This window comes from Schistocerca gregaria, chromosome 4 (genome assembly GCF_023897955.1).
Source record: "Schistocerca gregaria isolate iqSchGreg1 chromosome 4, iqSchGreg1.2, whole genome shotgun sequence".
NCBI lineage: Eukaryota > Metazoa > Arthropoda > Insecta > Orthoptera > Acrididae > Schistocerca > Schistocerca gregaria.
The window spans coordinates 49,393,922-49,407,493 of record NC_064923.1 but is presented as its reverse complement, the minus strand read 5'-3'; the positions used below and the strand labels follow the sequence as shown (position 1 = coordinate 49,407,493).

Here is a 13,572-nt window from a genome sequence, read left to right as displayed (position 1 = left end):
TAACACATGGCAAGATCACTTGTAGAGTACAGATGTTGACGCAGATGTAGAATTGGTGCTGCTTACTTTTAACATTATTTTTAACAGAATGATGAAGCAATTCTCAGTGCATTGTTAGTGCTACCTACAACTATGTCTCATAGAAGAAAGCTAACTATCCACTCTGAGCATGGACATATGTTACAAAACAATTCTGCATCATGCTCTTCCCCGGTGACACTAGCTTCATCCTGCCCTGCACCCCCATTTAAAATACAGGGTGTCCCATTTATCTTGACCACCCTACATAATTGTTTGTCCAGATGCAAATTACAAAATGTTTCAAGCAAATGTTCTTTAGCCATCAGGGGGACATCAATCAGCATGATTGCCTTCATTGTAACTTTGTTTTTTACAAAGATACATACAGTGGTATTACTTTTTTAAATGGCACCCTGTATTTTTTATTTGGTAGTTGATTTCCTCTCCTAAAGACCTCTTCAAAAATGTATTGCAGTGTACCATTCACTGAAGCACTTATTAATTACATAACACAACAGTGACTTTGAGCCCATGGTCATAAACTCCTCCACTTACTGTAGTTCCTTCTCTAGATTGTCGCACAGATGACAAAATGGTAGATATCGAAATTGATGACAGAAGAATAGAAAAACAATTAAAATTGCTCAAAAGAGGAAAGGCCGCTGGAACTGATGGGATACCAGTTTGATTTTACACAGAGTACATGAAGGAACTTGCCCCCCTTCTTGCAACGGTGTACTGTAGGTCTCTAGAAGAGCGTAGTGTTCCAAAAGATTGGAAAAGGGCACAGGACATCCGCGTTATTAAGAAGGGACATCGAACAGATGTGCAGAACTATAGACATATATCTCTAACATCGATCAGTTGTAGAATTTTGGAACACGTATTATGTTCGAGTATAAAGACTTTTCTGGAGATTAGAAATCTATTCTGTAGGAATCAGCAAGGGTTTTGAAAAAGATGATTGCGTGAAATCCAGCTTGCACTATTCGTCCAAGAGACTCAGAGGGCCGTAGACACGGGTTCCCAGGTAGATGCCATGTTTATTGACTTCTGCAAGGCGTTTGATATAGTTCCCCACAGTTGTTTAATGAACAAAATAAGAACATATGGACTATCAGACCTATTATGTGATTGGATTGAAGAGTTCCTTGATAACAGAACGCACCATGTCATTCTCAATGGAGAGAAGTCTTCCAAAGCAAGAGTGATTTCAGGTGTGCCGCAGGGGACTGTCATAGGACCGATGCTATTCACAATATATATAAATGACCTTGTGGATAACATCTGAAGTTCACTGAGACTTTTTGCGGATGATACTGTAGTATACTGAAAGGTTGTAACAATGGAAAATTGTACTGAAATGCAGGAGGATCTGCAACGAATTGACGCATGATGCAGGGAATGGCAATTGAATCTCAATGTAGACAAGTGTAATGTGCTGTGAATATATAGAAAGAAAGATCCTTTATCATTTAGCTACAATATAGCAGGTCAGCAACTGGAAGTGGTTAACTCCATAAATTATCTGGGAGTAGACATTAGGAGTGATTTAAAATGGAATGACCATATAAAATTAATCGTTGGTAAAGCAGATGCCAGACTAAGATTCATCAGAAGAATCCTAAGGAAATGCAGTCTAAAAACAAAGGAAGTATGTTAAGGTACACTTGTTCACCCACTGCTTGAATACTGCTCACCGGTGTAGGATCCGTACCAGATAGGGTTGATAGAAGAGATAGAGAAGATCCAACAGACAGCAGCACGCTTCACTACAGGATCATTTAGTAATCCCGAAAGCGTTACGGAGATGATAGATAAACTCCAGTGGAAGACTCTGCAAGAGATACTCTCAGTAGCTCGGTACGGGCTTTTGTTGAAGTTTCGAGAACATACCTTCACTGAGGAGTCAAGCAGTATATTACTCCCTTCCACATATATGTTGCGAAGAGACCATGAGGATAAAATCAGAGAGATTACAGCACACACAGAGGCATACCAACAATCTTTCTTTCCACGAACAATACGAGACTACAATAGAAGGGAGAACTGATAGAGGTACTCCAGGTATCCTCCGCCACACATTGTTGGGTGGCTTGTGGAGTATGGACTAGATGTAGATGTAGAAAACAAATGAAAACCAAGTAAAAACATAACACAAAATTGACTTTGACTCTGCTGTACCATTGCTCAGGAGTAGAACATTCAAAGGTGCTCAAAGTGGTGACCCTGGACACCGATACACTGGTGCACTTGTTGAATGAATGAATTATGTACCGCTTCCAGTGTTGCCTCCTGAAGAGAATTATAAGCAAGCACGATACGTTCCTGCATGTCCTCTGGAGTTGTTGGAATATCGTGCTAGACAATGTCTTCAATGCAACCCCAAAGAAAAACGTCTGAAGGATTTAAATCAGGAGACCTAGCAGGCCACGTAACTGTTCTTCCTCGACCAATCCATCTGGCAGGCCAATAATTGTAGTACGAAGCATCCCACACCACTCATGCTGATATTCCACCTGTCTAAGCCATTGTTGGTTGTCGCTGGACCAATAATGCATGTTACTTGTATTTACCTGACCTTTGTTTGAGAAGGAACATTCATCAGTAAACAGAACATGGGAGAAGAAGTTTGGGTTGGCGAGGGTTTGCTGCTATGCCCACTGATATAACTGTACAAAATTCTGTAAATCATTCTCATGCAATTCTTGATGTAGGTGGTCATGTTAAGGATGGAACCAGTGACATGTAAGAATACCATGTACACTGGTTTTAGGAATGTTAATCTCATGTCCAAGATGACGTGTGCTCGCATGTGGATGGATTCATAGCAATGGAAGCAAGAACAGTAACTTCGGTAGCTTCATCTGTGTGAGTGCTACTACAATTGCATTGTCGTGTGTTGAAACTTCCCACTTCCTGAAGTGTCGTAACATGACAAAACGTTCCCGGAAAGGTGGGTTCTTGTCAGGATATTGCTCTCTGTACAGTTCTGCTGCCTGCTTAGCATTTCGCCTACCTTCAACAACGACAGTGAAAGAAACATTATGTTGATGCAGTTTGTAGGAAGGACAGCCTTTACTGTAGGCCTACTCTACACAACAGTATTTAAAAGGAGTAAACTGTTGTACTAAATATACCCGTACATAAGAAAACAGTATTGCAATTACTGTTCTGATAACTTACATTCGCCCCCTAGACGAGTAGCATTTGTACCTTCATTTTGTTGGTGTACATTTCTACTCACATAACTCTTCAACTGATGATGGTTGACGGAATGACGGGTGTGAATTCTACTTATGTTTACATTTGTCCTCTGTCAATGTCAGTGCGTGGACATGTTCCATTACCCCGAGTACCTGCACTAAGCGCTGGAGCGTCAACGTCAGTGTTGTGTTATGTAATTAATAAGTGCTTCAGTGAATAGTACACTGTGATACATTTTTGAATAGGTCTTTAGAAGAGGAAACGAATTACCAAATAAAAAATAAGGATGCCATTTAAAAAAGTCATACAGCTGTTCATATCTTTGGGAAAAGAAAGAGCTACAACGAAGGCAATCATGCTGATTGCTGTCCCCCTGACAACTAAAGAACATTTGCTTGAAACATTTTGTAATTTGCATCTGGACAAACAGTTATTTAGGGTGGTAAAGATAAACAGGACACCCCGTATACCAAGTTAAAATGCATTCACAATACATAGGCCACTGTTTCACTTGACTGTTAAATGCCTTACTATTGAGTGGTGGAAACTGGAAAACTTTAGGCTGCCAATACCTTGTTTATGAACACTGCCATTAATGATAATAATAATAATAATAATAATAATAATACTGTGTTGGCTCTACAGCAGAGTAGTAGCTGTTAAATACTTACTGTTGTGTTGTGCTGTCAATTAGTTCATTTATTATTGTGAAGTAAATAATGAAGCAACGTCTGACATACAGCAGAAACTATTTAAACCTTGGAGAAGGCATTTTCACAAGATATTTAAGCATATCTGATGTACATATCTCAGTTTTTCTGTCAAAGATGCATGGTAGAAAGGATGTGTATAGTTGGTGGTCTACATTAGGAAAATGATGTTTACTCATTTGTTACACATGCTGTAAGCACCACCACACTGTTACATATGTTAATGCTAGTATTCGGAGAAAAAAGTAATTATTGGTAACTTATGTAATCAGTATTATAGTCTTTGAAAATAGTAGTAACAGCAATCATCTGCTAATAATAATTTAGTTTTGTGTGCGAAACACAAATGGATCCTTTCATATTTAACCCCCAGAAAACTGAACTTTAGCTCTCAGGGGATAACTACACCCAGGTTGGGAACCACTGCTTTACAGGATACAAAGGTAGAAATATTCACTTACTGTCCAAGATACATACCTTTATGACCATGTGTTCTCTCTGCATTTGCATTTAACACCGTTCTTGTAATACCACTTAAAGGAGTAAGACTTCTGTTTAATGGTACATCCTCAAGTGGAGTTAACTGCCAATTTCTGCTGGCACTCTGATCATTTCCATTTCTCGTAACAGCTAAAAAGGAAACAGCCTTAGTATAGCATGATAAACTTTTTGAGACAAACACCATCTCCTATATTTCAGGAAGATTGTGTCCCATTGCTCCTAAATATTTGAGAAAAGTCATACTTCAGAACCACTAGTAGCAGCTTACGAACTAAATTTTATCAAACACCAGTTTCAATAAAGCAGTCATCATCAACAGGTACCATAAAATTATTTACACCAGGAAGCATGACAATGATCTTACTGTGGTGTCAAAAATAAAAGACCACCATGCCTCACGGAAACTGCCTTAAATAGAAAAATGCAAGCATATAGTCAACACTAAAATTCAGTGGTATAGTTAAATAACCTTTTGTACACAATGTCATATTCATGTTAGCACTAAATCTTCCTGGGCGCAGTACAATCTGTATACTGATGATTATCTGATTCAAGTATACAACTGGTTTCTGTACACAATTGCATACTGATCAGTATACAGCCTGTCATCCATGAAAAAGACAGAACCTGAGAATAACAATATGTAAGAGACTATTTGATTATACCAACACATTTTACTGTTCACTTTATTTGTGTATTTTACTACTTTACTTCAATTTCAGTGACTCAGGAATCGTTTTTTATTTCATTTTTGGCACCATGATAAGAATGATGCCTTATCAGCTAATTAAACCAATTTTACCGCAATTGTGATGATCTCTTGACCAACACTGATAGTTAATAGAAATTTATTTCATCAGCCCATCTTGGCAGTTCTGAAATATGAATATTTTTAACTTTACTCACTGCAAAACTCACATAACACCTAATCTTTCTGTTTTAAAACACAAGACGTTATTCTGTACGCAGTTTACCACTTGTTCTCAATATTTAAATATTTATGATATTTGATCTATTTCTATATTTTACCTGTTTCATTCCTGCTTCTACATCTACATTTACATCTACATCTATACTCTGCAAACCACCATGAGGCACATGGCAGAGAGTAAGTCGCATTGTACCAGTTATTAAAAGTTTCTTCCTGTTCCATTCACATGTGGAATGTGGTATTAGATTAGATTAGATTAGATTCAGTCTTCATTCCATATGCCCAAAAAATGAGATGATTCTCATGGGTGTGGGACATGTCAGAAAATATAACACAGAACATCTGAATATAATATTTACTACCTTGATCATTTCTCAGGAGATTGTCGAAATAGCTAAATACAATGCGGTAAACTGGAACATCTAATATTTAAGAATTAACAAGCTGTCAGAGTGAAACATGATATGCACTATTAATAAATTTATCATACACAAAATATTTAATCTTGACTGTTGTGACCAAGTGCTGTCAAAACAGAAATCTAACAGATAGTTTTACTTAAGCTGGCTAAACAGTCTCTGTTAAGGCATTCATCTATAAAGTAGAAGGAGTTGCCTATCAAAAAGTCTTTCAAACTCTGTTTAAACCGTGCTTTATCTGAATCCAAGTTTTTAATGGTTGCTGGCAATTTATTGAAAATGTGTGTTCCTGAATACTGGACCCCTTTTTGGACCAAGGTAAGTCATTTTAGATCTTTATGTAGACTGTTCTCATTTCTTGTAGTGATAGTATGTATTGAGCATTGATTAGAAACAGAGATGTATTATTTGCAACAAAATTAATTGAGGAATAAATATGCAGAGAAGCAGTAGTTCACCCGCCAGGTTAGCCGACAGCGATAATGCACTGCTTCCTGGAGTCAGGTAGGCACGCTGGCCCCGGATCGAATCCACCTGGCGGTTTAATGATGAGGGCTGGTGTGCTGGCCAGCGTAGATGTGGTTTTTAGGCAGTTTTCCACATCCCACTAGGTCAATACTGGGCTGATCCCTATGTCCCACCTCAGTTACAAGATTCGCAGACAATTTAAAACGTTTGCACTCTTTCATGGCTTACACTAGATACATACAGCTGGGGTACACTTAATCCTGTCCCGGGGGTACGGGGTGCAACATGGAAAAGCATCCGGCCACCCTCTCATTCTAGCATTGCCAAATCCATAGTAACAGGGTCGACCCCATGTTGAAGTGGGACAAAGGCCAAAGAATACTGAGAAACAGTGGTTAGAATACAAAGTTACAGGTTTCTACATGATGCTCTAGAATATACACCACAAATGATTCTTATCACACACTTTTGCACCCTAAAAACTTTTGCTCAGTGTTGCCCCAGAATATGATCCCATATGACATAATAGAATGAAAGTAAGCAAAGTATGCAAGTTTTTTATATTTATATCTCCTACATCTAACATCATTCTCACGGCAAATACAGACTTGTTGAGGCACTTAAGCAATTCTCTGGTATGCCCTTCACAACTGAATTTATTATTGAATTGTAATCCCAGAAATTTAACACTGTCAAAGTCTTCGATCTGCATATCTTCATATGTTACACAAATGTTGGAAGGAAATCTCTTACAGGTTCCGAACTGCATATAGTGGGTCTTCTCAAAGTTTAATGAATTAGCTTTAAACCACTTATTAATGTCAGTGAAAATTTGATTAACAGCTATTTCTAAATCTGTACTTGACTTGCTACTTATTGCAATGTTTGTATCATCTGCAAACAAAACAAACTTAGCATCTGGCAAAAAAATAGCCAACCACCAAGAACACATTAAAAACTCAGTTTAAAATCGGAGGCTAAAAGCCAGAATCAACACTTCACACAGTCTAAGGCTTTTGACAGGTCACAGAAAACGCCAGTAGCCTGTAATTTATTATCTAATGAATTAAGTACATTCTCACTGTAAGTGTAAATAGCTTTCTCTATATCAGAACCTTTAAGAAATACAAACTATGACTTGGACAATGTATTATTTGCAGTCAGATGCTCAAGGAGACGCTTGAACGCAACATTTTCAAATATTTTTGAGAAAACCAGCAAAAGTGAAACTGGTCTATAGTTTTATGGTATCTCTTTATCTCCTTTCTTGTAAAGAGGCTTACCTTTAGCATATTGTAGCCAGTCTGGAAATGTTCCACTGAATAGAGATTGATTACACAAATAACTTAAGACAGAACTCAATTTGCATGAGCACTCTTTGATTAATTTCATTGATACGTTATCATACCCATTGGAATACTTAAAATTTAAGTATTTTATGATGAAGGCTACTTCTTTTGGAGATGTGTGTGTTGTTTCCGTTTTACTGAAGTTATTTTTAAAGAATGATTGTCCGAATACCTGTGTGCATGCAGTAATTATTCTATCTTTTCCTCATGATCCCTATATGAGTGATATGTAAGGGGTTGTAGTATATCCCTACAGTTATCAATTAAATACAGTTCTTGAAACTTTGTCCATAGACTATCTCTGGATGGTTTACATCTGTCTTCAACAGTTTGCCAGTTCCATCCCTTCAAGATCTGTGAGACACTCTCCCAGGGATTAAACAAATCTGTGACCATTTGTGATGCCCTTCTCTGTATACATTTAATATCCCCTGTTAGTCCTATCTGGTACGGCTTAACAGACTTCAGCAATTCCTAGAACTGGTTGCACAAGTGATTTGTAAGCAATCTCTTTTTCAGACTGATTGCACTTCCCCAGTATTCTACCAATTGACTGAAGACTACCACCTGCTTCACCCACAACTGAACCTATGTGATCATCTCATTTCATTTCCTTACAAAGTGTTACACCCAGGTATTTGTACAAGTTGGCCAATTCCAACGGTGACTCATTGTTTTGTTTAGTGCAAAATTTACATTTCTTATCAAGATCTAACTGAATATTTATGCAGCTGCTCTCAGATAGTACTTCACTATAGATAATTGTATCATTTGCAGGAAGTCTGATAATACTACACACATCAAAAAGAGTTTCGCATCACCACAGTTCCGAGAGTTCCAGAACCTGAGCAGAAAATTGGAACAGAGATCAACATAAACATCATTTCCACCCTTTTTATTGCTGTTGAAAACTAAACATTGCATGTAGTACCACCATACAGCAAAACCTTCAGAGGTGGTGGTCCATACCGGTACCTCTACTACCTGGTAGTACGTCCTCTTGCATTGAAACCTGCCTCAAGATGACTGGGTGTTTGTGTTGTCCTCATGATTTCATCATCACTCATGAAAGTGGCGAGATTGGGCTGATCAAAGATTGGGAATTTGTGGGGCACTGATAACTGTGCAGTTGAGTGCCCCACAAATCAATCATCATCATCATCATCATCATCATCATCATGAATTGATGCATGACTGAATTCGTCGTGGCATACTATCCACAAGTTCATCAAGGCATTGTTGGTCCAGACTGTCCCACTGCTCAACAAAGATTTGGAGTAGATCCCCCAGAGTTGTTGGTTGGTCACATCATTTATAAACAGCACTTTTCACGTCACACTTCATACACCCTCACTGAGAAAAAAGATGTCACATGAGCCATCTTAATCGACTAATTTTAATAACATTATTTACATTTAATGTCCTTTGGACCTGCACAAACTTTTATAATGTTACTACTAAAATAGATAACACTCTAGCTCTTCTCTTTGAATCCCGGTTTTTCTTTCGTTTCTGTCTTTATTAATAGCAGTCTTGTTTACAGAACACCCTTTTTATATTTATCATGTACACTGTCTTTCATCACATTGTTTCACGTATCTCACAATAGCCATAATATCATTTAACATTTCCCTGTACACATGACTGTAACCATAAAACCATCGGGATGGAATGTAACAATATTGTGAAAAGGAAAGTAGCCACTCACCATATAGCAGAGATGCTGAGTCACAGATATGGTTGTTGTTGTTGTTGTTGTTGTTGTTGTGGTGGTGGTGGTGGTGGTGGTGGTGGTGGTCATTGGTCCTGAGACTGGTTTTATGCAGCTCTCCATGCTACTCTACCTGTGCAAGATTCTTCATCTCCCAGTACCTACTGCAGCCTACATCCTTCTGAATCTGCTTAGTGTACTCATCTCTCGGTCTCCCTCTACGATTTTTACCCTCCACACTGCCCTCCAATGCTAAATTTGTGATCCCTTGATGCCTCAAAACATGTCCCACCAATCAATCCCTTCTTCTAGTCAAGTTGTGCCACAAACTTCTCTTCTACCCAATCCTATTCAATACCTCCTCATTAGTTACGTGATCTATCCACCTTATCTTCAGTATTCTTCTGTAGCACCACATTTTGAAAGCTTCCATTCTCTTCTTGTCCAAACTAGTTATCGTCCATGTTTCACTTCCATACATGGCTACACTCCAAACAAATACTTTCAGAAACAACTTCCTGATACATAAATCTATATTCGATGTTAACAAATTACTCTTCTTCAGAAACGCTTTCCTTGCCATGGCCAGTCTACATTTTATATCCTCTCTACTTCGACCATCATCAGTTATTTTACTTCCTAAATAGCAAAATTCCTTTACTACTTTAAGTGTCTCATTTCCTAATCTAATTCCCTCAGCATCACCCGATTTAATTTGACTACATTCCATTATCCTAGTTTTGCTTTTGTTGATCTTCATCTTATACCCTCCTTTCAAGACACTGTCCATTCCGTTCAACTGCTCTTCCAAGTCCTTTCCTGTCTCCGACAGAATTACAATATCTTCGGCAAATCTCAAAGTTTTTATTTCTTCTCCATGGATTTTAATACCTACTCTGAACTTTTCTTTTGTTTCCTTTACTGCTTGCTAAATACACAGACTGAATAGCATCGGGGAGAGGGTACAACCCTCTCTCACTCCCTTCCCAACCACTGCTTCCCTTTCATGTCCCTCGACTCTTGTAACTGCCATCTGATTTCTGTACAAATTGTAAATAGCCTTTTGCTCCCTGTATTTTACCCCTGCCACCTTCAGAATTTGCAAGAGAGGATTCCAGTCAACATTGTCAAAAGCTTTCTCTAAGTCTACAAATGCTAGAAACTTAGGTTTGCCTTTCCTTAATCTTTCTTCTAAGATAAGTCATAGGGTCAGTATTGCCTCACATGTTCCAACATTTCTACGGAATCCAAACTGATCTTCCCCGAGGTCAGCTTCTATCAGTTTTTCCATTCGTTTGTAAAGAATTAGCATTAGTATTTTGCAGCTGTGACTTATTAAACTGGTAGTTTGGTAATTTTCACTTCTGTCAAAACCTGCTTTCTTTGGTATTGGAATTATTATATTCTTCTTGAAGTCTGAGGGAATTTCGCCTGTCTAATACATCTTGCTCACCAGATGGTAGTTTTGTCAGGACTGGGTCACCCAAGGCTTTCAGTAGTTCTAATGGAATGTTGTCTACTCCCAGGGCATTGTTTCGACTTAGGTCTTTCAGTGCTCTGTCAAACTCTTCACGCAGTATCATATCTCCAATTTCATCTTCATCTACCTCCTTCTCCATTTTCATAATATTGTCCTCAAGAACATCACCCCTGTATAGACCCTCTATATACTACTTCCACCTTTCTGCTTTCTCTTCTTTGCTTAGAACTGGTTTTCCATCTGCAAGCGGTTCTCTTTTCTGCAAAGGTCTCTTTAATTTTACTGTAAGCAGTATCTATCTTACCCCTCATGAGAAAAGCCTCTACTTCCTTACATTTGTCCTCTAGCCATCCCTGCTTAGCCGTTTTGCACTTCCAGTCGATCTCAATTTTGAGACGTTTGTATTCCGTTTTGCCTGCTCCAATTATTGCATTTTTGTATTTTCACCTTTCATCAATTAAATTCAATATCTCTTCTGTTACTCAAGGATTTCTACTAGCCCTTGTCTTTTTACCCGCCGGCCGCAGTGGTCTCGCGGTTCTAGGCGCTCAGTCCGGAGCCGCGCGAGTGCTACGGTCGCAGGTTCGAATCTTGCCTCGGGCATGGATGTGTGTGATGTCGTTAGGTTAGTTAGGTTTAAGTAGTTCTAAGTTCTAGGGGACTGATGGCCACAGATGTTAAGTCCCATAGTGCTCAGAGCCATTTGAACCATCTTTTTACCTACTTAATCCTCTGCTGCCTTCACTGTTTCATTCCTCAAAGCTACCCATTCTTCTTCCACTGTATTTCTTCCCCCCATTCCTGTTAATTGTTCCCTTATGCTCTCCCTGAAACTCTGTACAACCTCTGGTTCTTTCAGTTTATCCAGGTCCCATCTCCTTAAATTCCCACCTTTTTGCAGTTTCTTCAGTTTTAATCTACAGTTTATAACCAATAGATTGTTGTCAGAGTCCACATCTGCCCCTGGGAATGTCTTACAATTTAAAACCTGGTTCCTAAATTTCTGTCTTACCATTATATAATCTATCTGATACCTTTTAGTGTCTCCAGGGTACTTCCATGTATACAACCTTCTTTCATGATTCTTGAACCAAGTGTTAGCTAGGGTTAAGTTATGCTCTGTGCAAAATTCTACCAGGCGGCTTCCTCTTTCTTTTCTTAACCCCAATCCATATTCACCTACTACCTTTCCTTCTCTCCCTTTTCCTACACTCAAATTCCAGTCAGCCATGACTATTAAATTTTCGACTCCCTTCACTACTTGAATAATTTCTTTTATCTCAGCACACATTTCATCAATTTCTTCATCATCTGCAGAGCTAGTTGGCATGTAAACTTGTACTACTGTAGTAGGTGTGGGCTTCGTATCTATCTTGGCCACAATAATGCGTTCACTATGTTGTTTGTAGTAGCTTACCCGCATTCCTATTTTCCTATTCATTATTAAACCTACTCCTGCATTACCCCTATTTGATTTTGTGTTTATAACCCTGTAGTCATCTGACCAGAAGTCTTGTTCCTCCCTCACCGAACTTCACTAATTCCCACTACATCTAACTTTAACCTATCCGTTTTCCTTTTTAAATTTTCTAACCTACCTGCCCGATTAAGGGATCTGACATTCCACGCTCCGACCCGTAGAACGCCAGTTTTCTTTCTCCTGATAACGACATCCTCTTGAGTAGTCCCCGCCCGGAGATTCGAATGGGGGACTATTTTACCTCCGGAATATTTTACCCAAGCGGACGCATCATCATTTAATCATACAGTAAAGCTGCATGCCCTCGGGAAAAATTACGGCTGTAGTTTCCCCTTGCTTTCAGCCGTTCACAGTACCAGCACAGCAAGGCTGTTTTGGTTATTGTTACAAGGCCAGATCAGTCAATCATCCAGACTGTTGCCCCTGCAACTACTGAAAAGGCTGCTGCCCCTCTTCAGGAACCACACGTTTGTCTGGTCTCTGAACAGATACTCCTCAGTCGTGGATGCAACTACGGTACAGCTATCTATACCGTTGAGGCACGCAAGCCTCCCCACCAACGGCAAGCTCCATGGTTCATGGGAGGAGAAGAGTGATAGTGTTAGTTAATACTACTTAGTCCTGTACTGTATGTTTTGCAAACTCCTGTTACTGTTCCTACAAATTACATAAACCCTCTGGTTTTCTAAGTATTTCTCCAAATCCTTTGCATTTTTCTATTGCCATAATACTTTTTTACTTTCTTTAAGATTTGATCCTTAAAAGGTTTGAATTCTTCAACAGCAAACTAACTTACATTGTTAATCCTGCAATCTAATTCTTGAAACTGGTCTTCAATTTCCTCTCAAACTAAATTGCTTTGGTTATATATATCATCCTTCTACTTTTTAGTTAACCTTATCAAAGTGTTTTTTAAATTCATTAACTTAGTTTCTATTGCAGTAGTTATTTCTTTCTTAGTGGACTCCAACTTGGTTCTTACTGATTCTACTGTATTTGTTAATTCTTCCTTGGTGGACTCTAACTTAGTGCTTAGATCCTTAATTTGTTGTATCAAGCCCTGTAGCCAGTCGGGAGCCTCTGTGTCCACACTACATGTGAGTACTATCATATAATGCAAACATACACTTTTCTTTTGTTCACCTGTTACTTGGCTAGGTAAATTGTCACCTCACACAGTTTGCATTAACCCAATAACACAAAAACAGTGTCACACTACCTCAACAAAATGTTTTATAGATCTGAATTTTAACAGCTGTTATTGGTGGAAGGTAAAACAATGTTGTTGTTGTTGT

General features: G+C 38.6%; 1 protein-coding gene across 2 annotated transcripts in view; it reads right to left on the bottom strand.

The window, feature by feature from the left end:
- The window catches only part of LOC126267533 (glutamic acid-rich protein-like), a 477,667-nt gene that overhangs the window by 117,511 nt on the left and 346,584 nt on the right, over positions 1–13,572 (bottom strand). For both annotated transcript variants that reach the window (XM_049972835.1, XM_049972834.1), the window contains exon 10: positions 4,416–4,568. In XM_049972835.1, the coding sequence (XP_049828792.1) occupies positions 4,416–4,568 (153 nt within the window). The remainder of the gene's footprint in view (positions 1–4,415; positions 4,569–13,572) is intronic.